We start from the raw sequence: 22,372 nt of genomic DNA, 5'->3' as shown, positions 1-22,372 counted from the left end.
GATGTGATATAGTATATGGATAAAAATATCATAAAATAATAGCATAATAAGGTTTTAACAAGTCCATTGTTTTATTTGTATCACAACAAAAACAAATGATAAAGATAGCATATGATATAAGTTATTATAAAATTATCTTTATTTCAAGATTACACTATGAAATGCTTAGGTGATAGTTCTCATATATAAAATTTGTGAGATTCATAAATATTTGATCTGAGTTATATAACCATATTAAGATTAAAAGTTAGTTAATATAAAATCATATATATTTATTTTAAATCTTAATCATTAAAATAATATCATATGGTTCATATAATTGTCTTTATTTATCATAATAATAATAATAATAATTGTTTTCCTTTCAATCACTTTCTATGTTGGATTCATAATGATAATATGTGATGGTGGTGATGCCATTTGTGAAAATAGGATGTATCTCCTTAAATCACTTAGTGAGATATCACTTAGTGAGATGAAGACTTTTCTTTAGATAATTTGAGGCTTATAAGTTAGTTGATTAATTCATAATATCTGCACTTATTTGGTAAGAATAGTTGAACAGGAGAGTTAACAAGTAATAATAGAAAGGAACCAAACCTTCTCATTTTTTAATGTCTCAATCACAACCAATTGCCAATAAACTAGTTTAAGTATTAATGAATAAGTATAAAGTTTGACAAAAATGCAATGCCGACTTGACATAGCAATCAATTTTTGTAAAAGACTTCAATGAAACTGATTATTAAAAGATATACCAACTTTAGGGTAAAAAACAAAGTGTATGCGAATTATTCAATGATGTTATTACCCAAAAAAATTATTCAATGATGACATTATAACTTTTAAAAAATTGTATGTAGTAACTTCGAATTAAAAATAATTTTCTGGTGGCTGAATGAAAAGTTGACAATTTTAATAGCAAAAAATGTCAAAAGTGGTATGCATGTATATGAGTTAAGGAGATGAGACATTGATCTTTGAATGGTGTCCCACGCTCCATACAGAGAGTCTCTGATAGATTCAGTTCATAACAATATGTCATTTGGTGTGGTCAAAATTCGTGCTTCATGAAACTACTTAACATGAGATCAATTGGATCTATAAATAGATATATAGATATGTTCTGTTTCTATGTAATTATTCTGTCTGTACCTCGGTAAATTGAAATTAACACTTATGTCTTAACGTTTTGGTGTCCTATTGAATGAAATTCATTTACCTTTGATATATTAGAAACCAGAAAAACATCCTAGGAAGTACACAATGACTTAGGTGTTAATATCAACTAACAATCAGGACCTAAGTATTGTTGGAAAACCAATTAACACCAACTTGAATATAATTTTTTATAACTAAAGTTAATATATGCTAGCTGAGACCACTAATCCTAGTAGCTCAATTCAGAGGTGAAGTGAAACCATGGAACATTAATCTTTAACACCCTAAGTAAGAGTAGCAGTAAAATCACCAGCCAAAGCTAAAGGACTCAAAATGCAGATTTTCAGCTAAATCAGATGAGCAAATAGCTGCCACTTCCTGCTTCATTTTCATGGGTCCAGCAACAAGAACTCCAACACTTGACCCTTTGATTTCAGATAATAGTCCTGCAAAAAGAATTAAAAAAGAACTAGTGATTCTACCTGTATAACATAATCGAACAAACTTCTTGACAATTTTACTTTTTATAGCACAAATTACAAGTACCAAAGTACTTTATGTTATAAAATTCAAAGAAGTTGTCGATAATAAATACTCACAAAACATTTTCCTATTAATAATTGGTGAAAAGAGAAAAGATAAGTGACCCACTTCTTAGATCAGGTCTTGCACCATAATGCACATTAGTAGCTTGAGCCAGGGATTGTTGTGGAAGGCTTTCCAATTCTCTACCTGCATCATTATTCTTTAAATCTGGTGACACTTCAGATGGTGTATGCCCTTCCATGTTCTGAATTTTCTTTGTTTTTTTTGCATCCTGCTTATTGTTCCAAAGAAAAGCTGCACTAGCAGCTATGACTATGGACACACATATTACTAAGATGTTGATGAAAGACCTCAAAGTGGAGGAAAATATTTTGTTAGTGTTGTGGTGTATAGGGGAAATGAAATAATGAGTAATGAGACCTATTATGATAAAGAAAATTATGAAGGAGGATGTGATTATAGCAGCTAGCCAAAGCCAACAATGTGAACCTAGCATAGCAGATATTGGTGCATCATCTGCATTTGGCTTGAACCAGATGGATTGAATTTGAATCAAGTTATCTGGCATCGGATTCGGGTTCGGCTTCTTGTCTCTTGTTATGTAGGCTTCAATCTGTATTTGAGTATTAGAAATGTCATAAGGGGTGCAAGAATTTGGGAGGATCAAGTCTAGCAATGAGAGACATGAAGTGTTCTTGAATGCACAAATTAGGATAATTTTTGGGGTTATGTATCTGAATGTTGTGCTCATATATATTAGCTCCTTGATAATAGACACAAAGGGAGTGATTCCAATGCCTCCACTAACCATCACAAGAGTGTCATGCCTAGTAAATAGTACAACAAAGAGTTAGTACTTACTACTTAGTATTAGAAATTAAAGTACTTGTTTCAAATTAAGCTAACATTGATGCTTCAACTTTTCTTATAATGTTGTATTTTTTTTGTTTCTAAGATGCATACCTTGTATAATTGGTTAATGTAGGTCCATGAGGACCTTCAACAGAGACATTGAGATGATCTATTGAAGAAGGTGTTGAAAGCATCTGGTAGAGTTTCTTGGACCAAGTTCCTTCACTTTTAATGACTACACTAAGCTTTTCTTTCTCAAAGTTACTATGAGAAGTAACTGTGAATGGATGCCACTGCAGCTTGGATATGCTTGGTACATTTATGAACATGATACTAGTAGGATTATAAGTCAGACCTGGCAGAAAAGACATTAATCAGCTCTACAATTATCTCCGAGTAAAAAAATTTGTATGCATCGACGGTATAAGAGTTTTTTTACGTTGCCATTACATAGATATTACACTAATAAATAAAGCATTTTCCAAGATAGTCATGCTCATTACCATGGTCCTTAGAGAAGTTAAGTTCTATAGTTTCACAAGGCAAAACTCTGGCGGAAACCAAACTAACTTGTTGCCTTGATTGCAAAAACCTTAGGAAACGATCAACTAAGAAGAGATATAGACCAGGGAGCATAATGCAGGCATAGTGGGTGCCCACATGAAAGATGAAGAAGACGATGAAGAAAATGTAGAGGTGGTGAGTGTAGAAGAAGAACTCAAACATTTTTCGCCTAACCCGGGGAATGGTTGCAACCCACATGAACAAACCACAAAGCAAACTTAACTCTCCAGCCACTTTTGATATCCCAACTTTTTTCCATTCCAACATCTGCATTGAAACATCATAACCATAGCTCATGATCTCAAATACAACACCACAGGGTATAGACAGATAAATAAGATTAAATATCAAAATACCTGTATGGAAGAAGAATGTAGTAAATAATAATATATTGTTTTGGTATAAGTACTTGAGATAGTAGTATGCTTATTAGCTATAAGCTTATTTCATTGTAGGACAGTTTATGAACTAACTTAATCTTATAAAGTATATCTCAATCTTGTAAAATATTTATCATTTATTCAGCTCTCAACTATTAACTCCTAGTTTTTAAACTTCCAGTTAGCTCAGTAGCTTCCAATTAACTTAGTTAGCTCATTAGTCTTTAAACACTTAGTTAAATTTATATCATCTAATTGTGTCAAACCAAACCTACTTATCCACAACTCTAATGAAATTCATATTCAATGTATCCAAAGCTTACAAACTCCAAAAAGTAGCCGTGTATGTGAAGGAAAGTAAGGTGGGAATGAAAGCAGCTCAAACTGAAATAATATATAAACTGAAGTAATATATCATTATGACAAGAGGAAGAATTTTAAAACTATATGATATTTTTATTTATGTTAAGTTCCTATATGGCTTTTAGGAGGTTTAGAAGGACCCCAACTTTTCATTATCTGTGGATATATTTCCAAGAGTCACCTTTTCATTAAATTGAAATTTTCATTCTCACTCTGGCTAACAAGAAGGTCAATGAGTTATGTTTTTTCCTTTAATCCATTAAACTAAAGTTTAAATATTCTGAATAGAAGACTAATTTAATAATGTTTCTGTTCCAAATATAATTTACCTTTGAAGTTTGACCTGTAACAGCCCAAAAAATGATGAAACAAAGTCCATGAAGAGTGAAGAGTGTCATGGTAATATGTCCAAGCCAAATATGGTACTTGATGCATCTCTCTGATGTGAGGCCAAGCAATGGAAGCAATGAGGATGCACGAGCCACTGGATAAAATAAGAATGCAAAGCATATGTTCCCAACTTGACCAAATCTTATAGCTGTCTTAACTAATCTCCTCTCCCATCTGCCCCACAAAAATGACAAAACAAGAACATCATCATCACCACCAAGCCTCATTATCAAACACAGATTCAGAAAACATTAGAGTTGGTACATATATACATATTACATGTGTCATGTGTGTAAATGGTATTTGTACAACCTGATGCAACAACTTTTGGTTTTATAAGGCCCAGTACATGTCTACATTCGACCCGGTGCACGAGACTCACATCTGGGTAAATGTATGCAGTTTTACCCAGCAATGGAGAGGTTGGACATATAAAGCCATGAGTTTTGGCATCTGGTTTCACATTTAATACTAACTTTGATGCATAAGTTACATGTTTGTTAGGCCTTATCAAGTGGTTGGAGTTCAGTGTTTGATGATATTCTTACACTTTGAAACCGAGTGTTGCTGCTGATTTGTGAGTGATTATGGCAAAGTCATGGTGGAGATAGGTTGAAAAGGACCAAACTAGGAGTGCAATGAACATAAACAAGAAGGCTAGTTCTGTGCCAGATACTATGCCAAGAAGGCCTCTCACTAGCACCGGTCGCTTCCATATACATTTTTTGCCATCATTGCACCTAATGTTGCAAAAAAAACATAGAATTGAAGCCAACATAATGCTTTGTTAAAAAATCATAATAGGGTTTAAGATTAAGAAAAAATGGCACCTTCCCATGTTGGAACTATTAGTACTTTTAGCTATGTGGAGATAGACACATCCCAAAACAGCTATGAACAAAACTGGAAAAGTGTAAAGCAGAAGTGGTAAACCTGCCAGAAGAATAACATATATATATATATATATATATATATATATATATATATATCAAATTTAAACTATAAGAAGAATAAAAAAGTAACTTTTGCATATTGAATAAAAAAGGAGACCTTGTACACCAAAATAGGTTGAAGCAGTCTTTTCATAAAGCTGAGGCATCCACACTTGTTTCCAAGTGTTGGTAGGGGTCATTATCCAAATGAAAATCCAAGCCAAAAATACAACCAGCACAAGAAGCCATATTGCAGATTGAATCGTGCCATACTTTTCTTTTGATGACAGTGACTTTTTCGCCACCACCTCCACAACCATCATAGTTTTTTTTTTGTTTATTGTTTCTTCTGCCTTAAACCATACACATGAGAATATTTAATCACATATTTATATTAAAAAAGTTGAGTAACAGTTATATTTTCTAGAGATTGAGTGAGTCAATTGCGATCTTAAAGTTGATTTTTTTAACGTGAATCATAGAAATGTTAAGAATATACACGTAGCAACATGCATGTTGGTGGCTTTTGAAGTTGTAGGCATGTGTCTGGAGTGTGTTCAACTTTTGGTGCCACTCTTAAGTGACCGAGCATTTTGGAACACTATTTTTATGTAATCTGAGTAAATGTTTTGTCATCATCTTATGTAGCAATAATATTGTATATTTTTATTCCCTTCGTTATTTCAAATTTATACAATCATCTAGGATGTTTTATAAATTTAAGATGTAACTAACTCACCTATGGATAAAAATTTGACTATGTCAAGATTATCTAGTCATGCATGTTGTTAGTGAGTATTGTTGTTCCTTGTAACATGCAAGCTAGTGGCTTTCTCAAGTTTTATTCGGTTGTGCGTGTGTTTGAAGTGTGGAGGCTTGTGTTAAACTTTGGCATGTTATACCAGTTTCCTTATCTGAAAAAGTCGCTGCCTGCACACTTTTTATATATGGTGGAGTTGCACACTAACATTTAGTTCCCTTAGAAGTGAAATTGTTTTGTGGCTGTTGGATGAAAAACCTTTTAATTTGTGTCGCTGAAAGTCGAAACAGTGACCGGCAACTTGTTTCACAAAGAAGTTGGTTTGGGAAAAGACAATTTCAACATGCACATAAGTCGTTTTGGGAGATAACAACTTCAATATAGAAGTCGGTATGGGCAATAACAATATTATTTCGTCGTGTAAATTGAACATAACACTTTTGTAGTTCATTTGAAGCCTTGTGTTTGAGACCTTCCACTTTTTTTATTTAATTTTATTTTTTCCCATTTTGAAAAAAACTTATACTATAATTTCCTCTTTAAAAATATTTCTATTTACTAACATTATAATCATAATTTCTACAATATGCATTTGGTATTATCATAATATGCATTATAATTTCTTTCTAAAAACATTTTTATTTACTAACATCATAATCATAATTTTCATTTTTCATGTGATGAATGCACCAACATAATCTTCATTTTTTTATTTTTTCCATTTTGAAGGAAACTTATACCATAATTTTCTCGTAAAAAACATTTATATTCACTAATATCACAATCATAATTTCATAATATGCATTTTGTATTATCACAATATATATTATAATATTCTCATAAAAAAATTAATCACTAACATACTTGTGGTACCCGCTAAAATTATTTACTAATATATTATGATAAATACAGATGACAAAAATACTCGCTTTGTGGGTACTCACTAAAATACATGTATTAGTTACCTGTAAAAATAGCTTATGAGTGGAGCGGATATCATGATACCAGCCCCGCGGATACCTGTATATTTATAAAATTATTTTTTAATTAAATAATTTATATATATTACATTTTTATTATTATTTATAATTATATATTATCTATTTTTGTATTATTTTATAATAAATTTAGTGATTGAAGTGAATGGTAAATTTAACATGTTTATAAATTTTATAATTCATGTAATAATTATTTTATATGCATTGTTATTATAAAACATATAAATATATATTGAAACTTTAAAACCCGTGGGTTACTTGCAAATACTCGCTACCCGTGCAGGTCGAAAATAGTGCGAGTACCCATAAGTAGTACGGGTATGGGTACGGGAAAGCACTACTTGTGCATGTTCCACCCTGTTGCCATCCCTAGTGATAAATGCACCATTGCTTTGGACGTTAATTTTAACTCACACCCCTTGTATCTTTTTCATCAATTGGAACTTTTCCTAATAGGTCGGTCCGTATAGAATTCATTGAATAAAAAAAAATGAACTCGTATCTTTTTCATCAATTGTACATTCAATATTATGATGTTAATGGAGACAAATATTTTTTTGGAGGAAATTATAATCCATATTGTGATAATATCAAATCTATATTGTGAAAATTATGATTGTAATATTGGTGAATAGAAATATTTTTTAGGAAGAAATTATGGTATAAGTTTCTTTCAAAATGAAAAAGAATAAAAAAATAAAAAATGAAGGACGAATGCCTAGAACCCACCTCCTTCCTTTAATTTAAGGTATAATCTAACAAATGAGCTACATTGTTGCTGGTGCACTTAGCTTATAAATAATTTAAATACCTGAAAAATAATACACTAAATTTGAACACGGGACTTTGCTTTGTAGAAAGATGAGTAAATGAAATGAACTACAGTGGAGTCGTGTTCAGTTTGCACTACAACATGATGATGTTATTGCTCAGATCGACTTCTACGCTGAAGTCGTTAACCCCAAACCGACTTGTACGCTGAAGTCGTTAACCCCAAATCGACTTTTGTGCATGTCGAAGTTGTCTTCTCCCAAACTGACTTATGTGTGGAACAAATTGTCGGTTATTGTTTCAACGGCACAGATTAAAAAGTTTTTCATCCAACGACTACAAAACGAACTCACTTCGAAATGAACTAAATGTAAGTTTGCAGGTTAGAAGGCACCTTTATATATATTCCAAAAAAATCAGTTTTGTATATTTCTAATTTTAAACACTTATCATATCTTTTTAAGCTAGTAAAATGTTAACTGATATATGTATATATTTATGTATGTATTTGACACATGGTTAATCATTAGTTGAGTGAGTATGTGGATAACACAGGGCTATATTATGTTGGTTAATAAAGAGAAATCAGCTTCTACAAGTAGCAGTAATATTTGATGTACTAAGAGTTTGTTTGCGAATTTCAATAAGGATGGGAAAGAAGGAAAATGAGAGACTTAAGAGTTATCTTATAAATATATTTCATAACTTCCATGTTTTCTTTTTTTCAACCTTACACTCCAAAAACGAGCTCGCAAATAAATCCTAAATATAGTTAATGTTGGTATCATGGAGGTAGGATTGTTTGGCATAAATATTACAATAGAACTCTATAGTGGTGGTCAACCTAATCAATTTTGGAGTACAGCTGAGGGTACATTATTAGGCTTAGGCTGTTTAGTTTTGACTTTTGATTTTGGAATAATTGGTTAAAAAATGATTTGTGTTCAGAAATGATAGTAATATAATAAAAGTAGGTTATAAGTCTCATTGTGTTTAGAAATGATAGTGGTATCTCGCCTTCTTTGTACCTCAAAGCAGACAGAGCAACCTTTCTCAAGATACACAAAAATGGCTTCCAGAACTGAAACAGTTGAACATAAATTTTGTTGCATAAGGGTATTCATATATTTATATTAGTTGCAAGTATATAAGCAATGCCATATGATTCTCCAGCACTCCACCAATCACACTTCATTATGTCCCTGCCTGAATTATATTAGAAGTATGAAATTAATGATGATTTAATATGTATAAATTAACTTTGTATAATATTTTTTACACTATCGGTAAATCATCAATTATTCATATGTTAATTATGATTGACTCTCAAACGAAAATAATAGATATGTATTGATAAAAGATTATTACTAAAAGTAATACAATTTTGCACTCTTATACCATAATTTCCTCGTAAACAGTGGATAATACATATATATATATATATATATATATTGCACTCTTATATACAAATTTTGCATCAGCCAATAAATTTTTCTTAACTTGTTGCGATTATATGCTGCGAATATATACCATGTATCAACTAGTACAAATAACAAAGGTAGTAAATAAGGGGAGAGGTAGGTTAATAAAAACATAAAAGTTAAATTTCAATATGGGGGTTTCATTTTCCAAGTTCAAAATTACAATTATTGAGAAAACAGAGTATAGCAAAAGAGCAGAGTAAGAAAATATGGAGAAAACATTATAAAAAAGATTAGAATGGAGTACTACCGCACATTCTCACATTCACATAACTCCAATCCTGGGATTCATTACAGAAATAGAAGATGCATCATTCTCATACATACCATTACCATTATCCATATCCTTTGAACTTTGACTTGGATAATCATATAAAGAAGGTTGAAGAGCATTGAGTTTGATATCATAGATTCTAGACTCAGTGATGCCATCCCATGATTGAGAATGTGGGTTTGGTAAAGTGTAACCATAACCAAGGTGGGTCCCACACATGAGGCAGAGAAGTTTGGTTCTTCTTCTTCTTCTCGTTGTTGTTGGTTGGCGTTTAGAGTTGAAAAATGGTAACCATGAGAATGAATAAGGAAGTTGATTGAGCTGAGAAAACCTGGTCTCGTCTATGGAGAAAAATGAGATGAAACCTTTCTTAATGAACTTGTTGTAGCATTTTGAATCAATGAAGGAAGTGGTGTTACGATTGCTAGAGTTCAAGTTCAATTCATAACCACACGACCCACAACTACATTGGAATACAAACAAAAAGTTAACGTTATAGTTTAGTTTATAAACTTGAAATTAATGAAAGCTAAAAAAAATGCATATGATGGAGAGTGAGAGAGAATAGAGAGAACCTGTAGTTTACATCTCTGATAAAGGAAGAAAAGTGAAGCTGTTGACAAGAACCCTTAACCATGTCACCGTTGTGGATCATATTTTCTGTGTTGGGACTTAGGAGAGAGAGAGAGAGGGTGAGTTTATAAAGGACGAACAAGAAATGGACCCATTAACGGTAACAATGCACAATCCAGATGCTCTCTCCCAAATTGCTAATGATGTTTTATTAAATATTTAAATGTGTTATGGTGTTAGTATGATAATTAGTGAGAAATTATATAACAATAATTGTTTAATGTATTAATGTGCCCCATCTTTTGTTGTTGCTCTCTTTTGCCTTTTTCCAATGTTTTACTTTTGCTCTTCATTAATTAATTGAATAAAAAGAGAATATGACTAAATTTTTAAAAAACTAACTTAAGAGTAAATTACACTGATATCTCCTGAGTTTTAGTAAAATTACATAAATCACCTCTTACTTTTATACACCTATACAAACCTCCTCTAGTTTTAATACTTTCATTACACTAACCACCACCCCTGAATAAGAAATAAGTGTAATATTTTAAATAAAAAATGTGATAAATGCTATTAAGTTAAGCAAAATATGATATACTGTGTAGACAAATCTAAATAATATACAAATCAATGTATCTTATTATTTTTGGTTACAAAATGCATAAACAATTCTAAAGAAATATTGTTTAAATCGCCCTTACAATATAGTGTAACGAACCAAAAATAATAAAGAAATATTGACTCATATATTATATGGACTTGTCTCCACAATATATCATGTTTTGTTTAACTTAATTGCGTTTATCGTATTTTTTGTTTAAAATATTACACTTATTATTTCTTATGCAGGTGGTCAGTGTAATGAAAGTATAAAAAACCAGAGGAGGTTTGTGTAGGAGTAGAAAAGTGAGAGGTGATTTATATAACTTTACTAAAACTCAGAGGATGTCAGTGTAATTTACTCCTAACTTAATGGTACTTGGTACTTACTACATTAATCGATTTTTTTTAATTCATGTGATATTAGGAACATTCGGATATATTAATCACATTCTGACATCGTATGAGCAAAAATAGTAATTAATATTACTTTTATGTAATTCTCTATTCAGATAAAGTAATCTTTATTTTATTAGTATTCAGTTTTTATTATGGATGGAGTATATATATTTTGTTCTCTATATTTTGCCAACGTTTAATTTAGCTCATAAATCTTGTTAGCTTCAACTGTTTATTTTACCCTACAAAATATATTTTCACTTTTAACCAAGAAAATATTAAATTTTTAAGATAGTCCCCAAACTAACTAGAAAAATCTAACTCTAGTTTTTAGCATTTAATAGGATCCCATCTTATCATAAAACACTACAGCAACAAGAATTGGGCAAAAAAGTATGATAGGCCAATAGGGTGACACAAATAGGGTGAAAATGAATTTAACCCATCACACAAACCCTTTAGAATATGTATGACCTATATACATATTTTCACTTGTAAGGAGAAGGGATTACTGATTGCAATTACATCAGAGGCATAGAAAAAATATAAATAGTCATCTTCAACTAATCACAACTGGATTAACCACCGCAGTTAAAATTATCCCCCAAAAAATAGGGACTCAAAATTAGAGATAGGTCACAATATTCCCCAATTTCAGTATCCAATATTTCCTTTGTTGCAAGGAGCAGTTAATGAAATAGAACTCCAGAATTTATACAACGTGATTTTAGTGCCAACATGTCATTGTTTAGAGCGCTTTAAGTAAACCATCAATCCAATGCTACTTATGACAATAGCACCTGCAAAAATACCAGATCGGTACGACAACGCGCTAGTTTTCTGTCTAGTCGCTGTATCAGGTTGCGGTGTCGTTGGTTTTGTTGAACCGCCAAAGTCCAGATGCAACTTTAAAGACTGAAACAGAAAGACGCATTATATTAGAATGTGTGGACCAAATCCAAATGAACAGATGCCAACATCATTAAACGAAAAAACTAGAAGCAGATAACTTCACCTTCGATCCTGCAGTTCTAGCAAAGCTGACAGCAGAAGCAAGATCGTTATCAGTTGTAATAACAATTTTATCGCCTTCGTCGTCCTCATACTATAAGAGAGGTGAAAGACAGTATGATCATAAGTACATATAGTATTACAAGAATGCAGAAAAAGTTGAACAAGTATAAAACGCACCAAAATAATAGGGTGTTCTCCATCATTGACATCAAGTCTCTGCATGACTGCAGATACAAGCTCATCTAAATGTTCAGAACCTACAAAAAAGGGCAAGGTAAATACTTGTGGGTTCTTATAAGAATCAACTGGATTTTAGGGAAAATGTTAAAAATTACATGACTCGGGTTCAGATATCAATGTACATGTCTACATGATATTTCTGATTAATATCCAAGAAGAGGGGAAATTCAGATTATAAGCCCTTCTAATGATTTTCCCAAGATATTCACTCACCATAGTTGACTCGATGCACACGACCATTGAGATCCCGAAACTTAAATGCAAATGAATTTCCATAATCTGAAGATTGATATGCCGACTTCACTGTATCTACCCCATCTGATGTCATTAGTCCAGAAACTTCACTGCAATCAAACATCATATAGGCATATTCACAACACAGAACAAAACAATTCTTATTTTAAAATGTCTGTAAAAGCATAGTAGTAATACCTATGAACGTCAGAATCTTCTGGTGGTTCAAGAGCCATAGCTGAGTCCCAAAATCTTTGCATAATTGTATTTGCCACATCATTAACAGATCCAGGGCTACTCTCAACCTGCAAAGTATATTTTGGAAATCAGAAATTGGCATCTGTATAACAGTACAGTATAAAATGTTAATATGAAGATGTACATGATTCTCACTACACAAGAAATAGACTTCAATGTTATTAAAGGTGTCAAACAGTTATAAAAGCATTATGAGGTGAGGAGAGGGAATGTAAGGTGGACAGTGAACTGTAACATTAAATCTAAACAACTACCAAGGTATGTGAGGACATAAAGATGGAAACTACCAACTGCTATCACTAAATATAAAAGGCAACAATGCAACACACCTTCGACCTGAATGTGCACCAAGACAACAAAATTGGATGTAGACATAGACATTTACCATTTTACAAAAAATTGTAATAAAAACATTCAGAATCTAAAATATTTCAGTAATTCAAATATATCCCTGGGTGGGTAGTAAAGGATTGCGAATGCCAGAGAAAGAAAATTCATAGAAATTTTTTGAAAAGCAACTTTCAAGGAACTGAAACTGATGTTTGATGCTAAAGTAATATACAACTATAGCCAGAAACCTACAAACCCATATATACACAGTGATGCACACCTCGCAGCAAATAACCTGATCACTATACATTTCCATCTCCAAGACTATATACTAAAATTAATTCCTCTACTCTATTTTATATGTATCTCAAATATGGAATTTACCAAGGAAATGGCAGCATGAGTTATCTGCAAAACATCCACACAAGCAGTGACATATCCATCTGCAGATCTCAACAGTCAGCAAAATGAGGTAAGAACTAAGAAACTGCCTATGAAATTGAGAAGGCAAAGCTCACCCCTGTCTAACACAGGAAGATGCAAGAACTTTCCATCATGCATCATATGCAGTGCATCAAGAATTGTTGTCTCCAGTGATGCACATTCTGGGTTTGGAGTCATCACCTACAGAGAGATAAGGGAAGAAGTAAGTCAAACTTCTAATAACTAGCAAAAATAAGAAACAGCCAGAAGAAATGGCATCTAGCAGAAACCTGCTTATTACTTGAGTTACTTCAAAAATAAAATAACAACCTTTTCCACTAGAGTCAACTCAGGTGAAAGATTTTGAGCTACAACACGCATAAGAATGTCCTTTGAACTGCATGAAAGATTTAGAGAACAATATATTACACAACAACAAAATAGAGCCCAACTCTAGTAGCATTATCTAAGAAATATGCAATTGTGTATTTTATTCCATATCATCAACTTCTAAAAAAATAGAATAAAGCCTCTGAAAAGGATCATACGTGAGAATCCCCTGAATCTTGGCTCCTGACACGACAACGACTGAATTAACACGCAACTCTCGCATCTTCTGTGCAGCTACATAGACAGGATCTGATGCTGATGCAATAGCAACCCTAAAAACATAAAGCTACAGAACTTTGTAAAACAATTAAATCTGATTATATAACCATCATGTAGCAATACATATTAATGCAAGAAAATATGATGTGGAAATTACTTTGTATGTTCACCAATTATAGTTGACAGGGAAGGCTTGAACATACGCTCCCTCAATATTTCTATCAAAGCATGGGGAACTAAAGACAATGACAATTGAAACAGAATTAGAAGCATTAAATAAAGGGAGAAATATGGCAATTTCCAACACTAGATATTGATAAAAAAAGGACTATGAGAAGCAAAACAGACAAAAGGGAAACACGTTTCCTCCTACTACTCAAATCAACTTCAAAGATAAGAAACATAAAGTATAGCATTAAAAATTAAAAGGCATACATTGCCTAAACATGCAGGAATTGTATGCACTTCTCATAAAAGCATATGGTTCTCCATTCATCTACTTGCCTAATATTCAAAGAGCAAACCTTACAAGTTAAGGTCTGAATTAGGCCATTTAAGTATAATATAATAAGAAAACATTTCCCAGTCCATTAAATAGAGACCATGTCCTCAAAAGAAGATAAATTAAAAGTTTTTGGAGAATTAAAATTTCAATTGAGTAATGTCTAGAAAAAATATTTTAACTTTAGGAATAATTAAGCAAACATTCAATTACTTAAGAAAATAGAGGGTTTGCACACTGACCACTCTACAAACATTTTGACAAAAAAAGAGTATGTGTCATATTATTAAAAGGGAAAAGAAGTACACAGAGGGAAGGGAAAAAGATATCCCCCTTGAAATAAAATTGAAAATATAACATCAAGCTAAAGCACCCATTTGGTTATCCTCCCTACCTTTTTCTTATGAACTACTACCATTTCCTTTGTTTCTAATTTTCAGCCACAGATTAGTAAAGCTAAAAAAAATTTGTTTGTAGAAAATGTCAGGTCAGCATATAAGTATACAGAGGGATGAGAATGAAAACGATATCTCTATAAAAATAAAAATGAAAATATAACAGCAACCTAAGCACTCATTTGGTTATCCTCCCTATCTTTTCCTTATTAACTACCAACTCCTTTGTTTGTAACTTTCAGTCACAGATAAACAAAGCTTAAAATTTTGTTTGTAGTCAGCATATAAGTAAGCCAACTGATATCTTTCATTCATAAAACATATGGCTTCTGAATACGACAATGTTAGCAAAGTATAAACAGTAAAGAGATATTCATGCAAGTGGATGCAATTCCCAAATTCAAATGAAATCAATACTGTGATAAGTGTATATAAAGATAATTGTTAGCCAACCAGATGTATTACTACCTCGCTGGCGTTCCACACCTTCGACTACAGCAGCAATGGCACTCCCTTGCTCAGCAGCCTTCTGCATCCTAGATATGGCGTCATAAAGACATTTAGTGATATCCAGTATGGCAATGACTTCACCATTTTCAACAACAGGCAGGTGCCTGAATTTACCTATCATTTGAGAATGAAAAAATTATATCTCGCTGAGTGAATTGTTTAGTATACGATAACTTGATTGATAGAAAGATAATCTGATAAAAAAACATTACCCAAATCTTGCACCATCAGGAATCAACTAGTTAAAGAAACAGGAAAGGTAAAGCATTTTTTTATTAAAAAAGAAACCTAGACCAAAGAAGAAACAAATTAAAGCTCTTGTGCAGAGAAACAAAATTTAACTATAAGTACATGATCGGGTAACACTTTTGATGAAAATCAGACAGCACTTTTTGGTGTGGAGAAAGATAGCAGAGAATATAAAACAGAGGGCAAAGCAATTGAAAGAGTTCAAAATGAAAGACAAATTATTTTTTTCTTCAAGATAGCACACCTAAACTCTGATGTAAACAAAAAATGAAAACAGCCAATGAGCAAAAATCCACAAGAGCCACCAAGAATATCGCTAGAAAAGTTAAACCATTGATTTAGTACCAAGAAAATGAGGAATAAAAAGTGGATGAGGGGAGAATAGAGAAACAGAAAATGAACACTGAAGAACTAATTACCTTTTAATCCATGTAAATGAATAATGCATATACTTAAAAGTTCAAGGCGAAAACATTATCACTTATCATCCTCACCCTATACTGAGGTCCTGGGATATGCCATTGTGAAGGAAAAAGAAGAAAGGAGTTCACTGAGATCATTCGATTGAGCTCAAGTCATCAATAGTTCAATAAAATAAATAACATCAGACCTCTATGGTAGATTTATCAGAAAACAATTTTTTGACACTGAGATGTGAAAGAATAACAATATTTCCCCCCTGTATTTAGCTGGATAATGCTTTTCTCCAAAGACAAAAAAACTTGGGACACACTATACATGTTTACAAGTGATGACAGAAAAAATATATGCCTTCACTGCAAAAAGTCTCCTTCCTAGTATCTGTTCAATATGAAGGAAGATAATCACATTGAAGTACAGACCTTCTTAACCATCTAAATTATCAATCGACTTCTCACCAATCCAATACAACAGTTCAAATAATTTTACTGCTAAAATGTGGGCTATGATTGAACCTGGTATTTGCTAATAAGGAAATCACTATAAGTATATAACTAATTACAGTTGTGCATGATTGATCCCCGATGCTTTATGGTACTGAATGTTAGAATGTATAGAGCCAACAAGAGCATAACATCGATGTTTCATAGATGAAGATGTTGTAATAGATGAGTAGACATATAGGACAAGATAGGGTAATGAGTAAAAGCATTAGAAAAAAGCAGGGTAAACACCTACTGACGAAAAGATGAAAGAATCTTGCCTATGTAAGAAGAAGACCAATGAGAGTAGTCTGATAGTTAGATAACCAATGAGGCGTTGGTCTAGTGGCGTAAGGCCCCACTGGATCCTCAGGTATCGTACTAGGCTAAAGGTCAAATGTTGGATTCCTGAGAATAACACTTGTTGGGAGGGACAACCATACACCCTGAAAGGGAATAATTCCTTACCCATAGGGTGAGGGGATACCCTTAGTTATACCAAAAAAAGTACAATAGTTAGACGTAAAGGGAGACCAAGCAAAAACCATAGGCGAAACTATCAGAAAGGACTTAGAATTAGTACTGAATGAACTTCTGATGATATTATTTATGATAGAAAATAATGGCATCCATTTGATTAAATAGTGCACAGAAATATCGATATTATTTAGTACACATATCCTAGGTGTAGATTTCAGTGCTCTGTCCTGTTAGAAATCTGACCATGATGAAGCATGACAATTACAATATCCAAAAACATATACATCAAGTGCATCCTCACAACATTGCATCCGATCTCTTCTTCACACAAGACAGCCATAATAAAAGTGTAGCACAAAATGTACTACATTAATTGTAACATTGTGACAATCAGCAGAAAATAATTATCATGGTATTATTCAACTACATACGAAATGAACTCACTCATTGTCTCATCCAGGCATGATGATACCCAAAAGTCCATTACGAAAACATATGATACTTATATTCATCCACTTAAAATTGAATAAAAACCATGACATTAACAGTAGAGCGGAAGCTAACCTTGGACCATCTTCTGAAGTGCGTCGATGGCTAGTGTGTCTGCTGTCACAAATAAAGGATTTCGAGTCATTACTTTTGCCACTATTGTCTGCTCTGGTCGTAAACCCTCAGCTATAACTCTAGAAGCAATGTCCTGAGCATAGGATACACATGGTTGTAACATTTCATTTGCACACTATCACAATCTAAATGGAAAATGGACAAATGCACACAAGATATACAAACCTTGTCAGTCACAATTCCTGAGAGCAAGGCATTTGCATCAGTCAACAAGACAGAATCAACACGCCGAGCTGCCATTCGTCGACATGCTTCAGAAACTGTTGTCCCCTCGCTTATAGTGAGGGCTTTCGACAACCGAAGCTTCTTCACTGTCCTTTCTCCCCTATCAGACCTAAATAATTTCATTAATGAGCATAACCAAACAAAGATACCAATATTTTTTTTGGTTTCCCACAGGTATCCTCGCACTGGAGGCAATCCTGTCCGAGCCGTGAACATTCACAGGTACGTGGGGCTAACTCTCCCAGCGGACATTTTTTTCATCCACAAGACTCGAACCCGAGACCTTGCTTAAGGGGAATCAAGCATGTACCACTTGAACCAACGCCCGTCGGTAACAAAGATACCAATATGACAAAAATACATTGAAAGGTTTAATTCAATTAACCAAAAAATAATATAAAACTAAAGTGGAGGTACATTAACTAAACAGAGTGTAACAGATCATGTTCTGTTCTCTCTTTAGTTCCACCCTCTTCTATGGAACCAAAATGTTATAATATTTATGTCTTTTATCGGGATCTGTTTATATAAACACCGGATACATAAATATGTTATGTGCCTTGTTATGAAATATCTACCAAACACTACGTGGCAAAACTTTTCCAAAGTTACTGCATATTTCCAATTACATGTAGAGGCGTGGAAAACAAACGGTATCAAATATAAATTATAACAACATAGTTAAGTACCTGAAGAAGATAAAAGCCATTAAAAAAAACAGAAATCAAATATGAATTATATTAACTCAAAATTCCGTGCGTATCAATTTGTTCCCTGGGAAATTGGAAAACAATATCAAATGTGAGTCAAAGTAATTTTCTTAACATTTTCATCACTAATTTCTGAACACTTTAGTCTCTATTAAGGACTAATATTCATTATTTTTAAATATTGATTTAGATTTTTATTTCTTCGCAAATTAAAAATTGATAGGTGGAAATTTATATGGACTAAAGTGGTTTACTCTTACATTATATAACAAACTCTTACCACACCAAACATATCAGAATGAAAACTATATCTGATCAATTAACAATTGATTGATTCAATTTTTACGCATCAATTTATCCATGACAAATACAACAAACGGAAACGAACCGAATCAAAAAGATAACATGCTTAAATAAAAAAGAAAATGAATGAAAAATAGAAGGAAGAGAATGTAGGTACTGTTGAATTGGCGGAGAAGAAGGCCTGCTTTGAGTGAAAGGTTCGCCGGAGGTTCCGTTTTCCGATTTCTTGGACAACGGCGGTTGCCGTTTATGAAAGGAACCACTGTTCCTCCGAGGAAGAGATGTCGTTTGACCACTCATTTTCTTATATATATCAAATTTCACCAAATTTATTTTATAAATTATAAGCAAATGATTTCAATAATAATGATAATATATTCGGATAGAAAGAGAGAAACGGAAACAGAGAGTGAGGGAGGGAGGTTAGGGTTCAGCTTTTGTCGCTTCTTCACCACCACCGTGACTCTTCTTTCTGCCTCTGCAATTTCTCTTTCTCAGGTCAAAACTTTTTTTTTATTTATATTTAACTTTTTTCTTACCCTTTCCAGAGGTGTTTACACTTTACACCAATTTATTTTTAGGAAATTAATGTCATTTAGATTTGACTTTATTTGAACTTTGTTTTATTGCAAAAAAAAAAATAATAAATTTTAGAGTTGTGGTATGTCATTTGTCCCACTTCGACCTCGCTAGGTGTATCGTGATTTTTTAAGGATGGGTTTATTATTATTATTATTATAATATGGAGTACATTTTGTCCCAAAACTTTATCATTATATGTATTACTCATTTTTTCATTCATTAAAAAATATATTTAAATTAAAATTTTAATAACTAAATATATTTTTTATTAATTATAAATAGTAATATATGGAGTGTCACATTTTCTTAAATAAAAGATATCATCTCATGTATAACTGGTGAGTTTAGAACATTCAATATTCTTATCTTCATTCATTTTAACTTTTCAACTGAATTATCAAATCACCCTCCAACCATTTTTGATATTTAATATAGTGGGATATAATTGGATTAAAATAATTTTATTTATTGTACATTTGAAATTAAATTAAAAAGAAATGAAAAATATATGATAATTTAATCAATATTAAAGTATAAATTTATAGGTTTTTTTTCAAAATAAAGAGAAATAGAAAAAAATATATATACTGATAATATATGAGTTTATACATAATTAATGCATCATCTATTAATATTTTAATCGTTATTATTTTTTAAAAAAACAAATGAATAATATATGAGTATTAACTATTGTATAAATCTTTACACCGAGAGTACGTATATTATATTATAAAAGAAGTGGAATAACAAGAAAAAACTGAAAGTTTTTTAAGAATGTTGTAGTTATGGTGAGTATGGTAAATTGTGATATGACAAACAAGTTTATGTTGGATTGTTGCTTGCTCTCCAGGCTGGATTGAATGAATCTCCAATAGTGTTGGTTCTTCAGCAAAAAAAGAGAAAAATTAGTCAATTCAGAGGGGGGAAATATTTGGCAGCCAAATATTTGAGTTACTTGAATTGTGATAGTTTATTGAAATTTTCTTTCAGTATTTGTACTATAGTTTGATAGTTATTTTTTTAATGTCTGTTATAGTGTATTTTAAATTCAAACAAAAGACATAAGCTTTCATTAAAAATTATGTTTTTATCCTTTTACATTAATTTTGTAAATTGGGGTTTTTGATACTGTATTCACTCTCATCTTTTAACTAATCACAATTTCATAAGTTAAAATTATATGGTTGGTTATCAGGAGTGTGAATATGCAATATAATGTTTTAATAGTTTCACCCTATTTTTCAATGTAAATTTACTCTTTTTTAATAATTCAAAATATGTTTTAAGGCACAAATTTGAAAAAACCAAAAAAAAAACATACAATTCATAGGTGTGATATTTTTTAATAAGTTATAATACCTTTTATTTCTACATTGGCTTTAAAAAAAAATTACAGTAAAGTATATAATTTATAGTCTCCATCAAATATTATTCCAAGTAAATATACTCGAGAGCTCTCTGGGTTTTTTAATTTGAGTTTTTGTTCAAGGTCTTGGAATTAAGAATGGGTAAGATGGGTTTGGTTTGACAGACCGGCCTGTTTGGATAGTCATTTTAATCGTTGGGCTGGAGATTTGAGCCTATTTAGTAATTAGGATTGGGTTAGTATATATTTTGCGGGCCAACAGTGAGCTGAGTCAGGCCGGGCTGGGCCGTATTGTCACCCATAATTGTACCTCTTCATGGCAATCAATGATTAAATTATTTGTTCTGATTATTTTCATTTTGTTATGAAACCAAGGATCAATAATGTAATTCTCATTTAAATACATAAAATTCTATCAACAAAAATGTACTTATGAAAATTTATCAGCCCATGATCAAGAATGCAATTATCATTTATTTATTATAATGATAATGTAGATGATGAAAAACAATAAGCTTTGAAAAATATTAATGGTGATAGTAATAGAAAAGTTAAGACATTTTTTCCTAATAGAGCATTTAATATTTAAAACTTAAGAGTTAAGAACTTTATTGTGATTTAAGAGTCTAAAAGTTAAAAATTATAGTAGCTTATTGTTTACAACTTATAAGTTTATAGAACATCTAATGTCTACTCCATTAGAAATGTCTCAACCAAAAAACATTCAATAATTTTTTCCTTAAATTCTCACGTTGCCTATCTATTTCATCTTCTAGGTGTAATGATTTTTTATTTTTTATGATTTATATCACATCTTTCCAAATCTTGGATTTATATCTCAATCACTACTCTGTGATTTTATATAACTTATCTCTATTTTATTTCGTTTGTATTCTTAACATTGATATATTATAATAAACCATTCCTTATGGAGTAGGGATGCAATTAGGTATGCTTCATCTAAAATAATATCAAAAAATTAATAAAAATATTTGTTATAGTAAATAATCAATTACATATTTGTGATATTAAAATTTTGAAAATGACAATAATATATGAACATTTTATGGTATTGTAATGAGATTTTATTTACAGAAATATTTGAAAATGACAATAATATATGAAAAATATGTCACATAAATTTTATCATTTCAAATTATTTGACATATATTATTTTATGTTTTTGTACTATACTTATTTAACTTCAATAGAAGAAATATAGAGCTGTATGTACAAAGGTACAAGTATACTATTAGTTTGCCAGAAAAGAAGTATCATTTTATAATTAATTTAGCAAATTTATGTGCCCAACCCTAAGAAAAATATTTGGAATAATTTGGGTAGTGGACTCTCATTGCATGACCCATAA

The 22,372-nt window shown here is 31.7% G+C and overlaps 3 protein-coding genes across 4 annotated transcripts; all 3 read right to left on the bottom strand.

Annotated features, from left to right (window-relative positions):
- Positions 1,204–5,567, bottom strand: LOC109362503 (ferric reduction oxidase 2-like). Of its 2 annotated transcripts, XM_019608336.1 has the most exons (9): positions 5,307–5,567; positions 5,087–5,189; positions 4,805–4,996; positions 4,196–4,430; positions 3,063–3,390; positions 2,671–2,914; positions 1,930–2,534; positions 1,813–1,899; positions 1,204–1,607 (listed from the first exon to the last, which is right to left on the bottom strand). In XM_019608336.1, exons 1-9 carry the CDS (start codon positions 5,509–5,511, stop codon positions 1,468–1,470), a joined length of 2,139 nt encoding a protein of 712 aa, XP_019463881.1. In that variant the 5' UTR covers positions 5,512–5,567; the 3' UTR covers positions 1,204–1,467. The 2 variants fall into 2 exon arrangements, with proteins under 2 accessions (XP_019463881.1, XP_019463880.1); XM_019608335.1 differs by having other exon boundaries at positions 1,813–2,534.
- On the bottom strand, positions 9,337–10,199 carry LOC109362046 (uncharacterized protein At4g08330, chloroplastic-like). Its single transcript, XM_019607619.1, has 2 exons — positions 10,048–10,199; positions 9,337–9,935 (listed from the first exon to the last, which is right to left on the bottom strand). The coding sequence occupies exons 1-2, from the start codon at positions 10,125–10,127 to the stop codon at positions 9,464–9,466; spliced, it is 552 nt and encodes a 183-aa protein (XP_019463164.1). The 5' UTR covers positions 10,128–10,199; the 3' UTR covers positions 9,337–9,463.
- Positions 11,521–19,561, bottom strand: LOC109362869 (CBS domain-containing protein CBSCBSPB3-like). The gene is made up of 14 exons (XM_019608930.1): positions 19,213–19,561; positions 17,983–18,151; positions 17,758–17,890; positions 15,521–15,676; positions 14,313–14,391; positions 14,095–14,208; positions 13,877–13,943; positions 13,642–13,747; positions 13,508–13,566; positions 12,734–12,840; positions 12,515–12,645; positions 12,239–12,318; positions 12,063–12,152; positions 11,521–11,962 (listed from the first exon to the last, which is right to left on the bottom strand). Exons 1-14 carry the CDS (start codon positions 19,353–19,355, stop codon positions 11,789–11,791), a joined length of 1,608 nt encoding a protein of 535 aa, XP_019464475.1. The 5' UTR covers positions 19,356–19,561; the 3' UTR covers positions 11,521–11,788.

The sequence above is a fragment of the Lupinus angustifolius genome, chromosome LG12 (genome assembly GCF_001865875.1).
Source record: "Lupinus angustifolius cultivar Tanjil chromosome LG12, LupAngTanjil_v1.0, whole genome shotgun sequence".
Taxonomy (NCBI): domain Eukaryota; kingdom Viridiplantae; phylum Streptophyta; class Magnoliopsida; order Fabales; family Fabaceae; genus Lupinus; species Lupinus angustifolius.
This window is presented reverse-complemented; position numbering and strand designations above follow the sequence as displayed.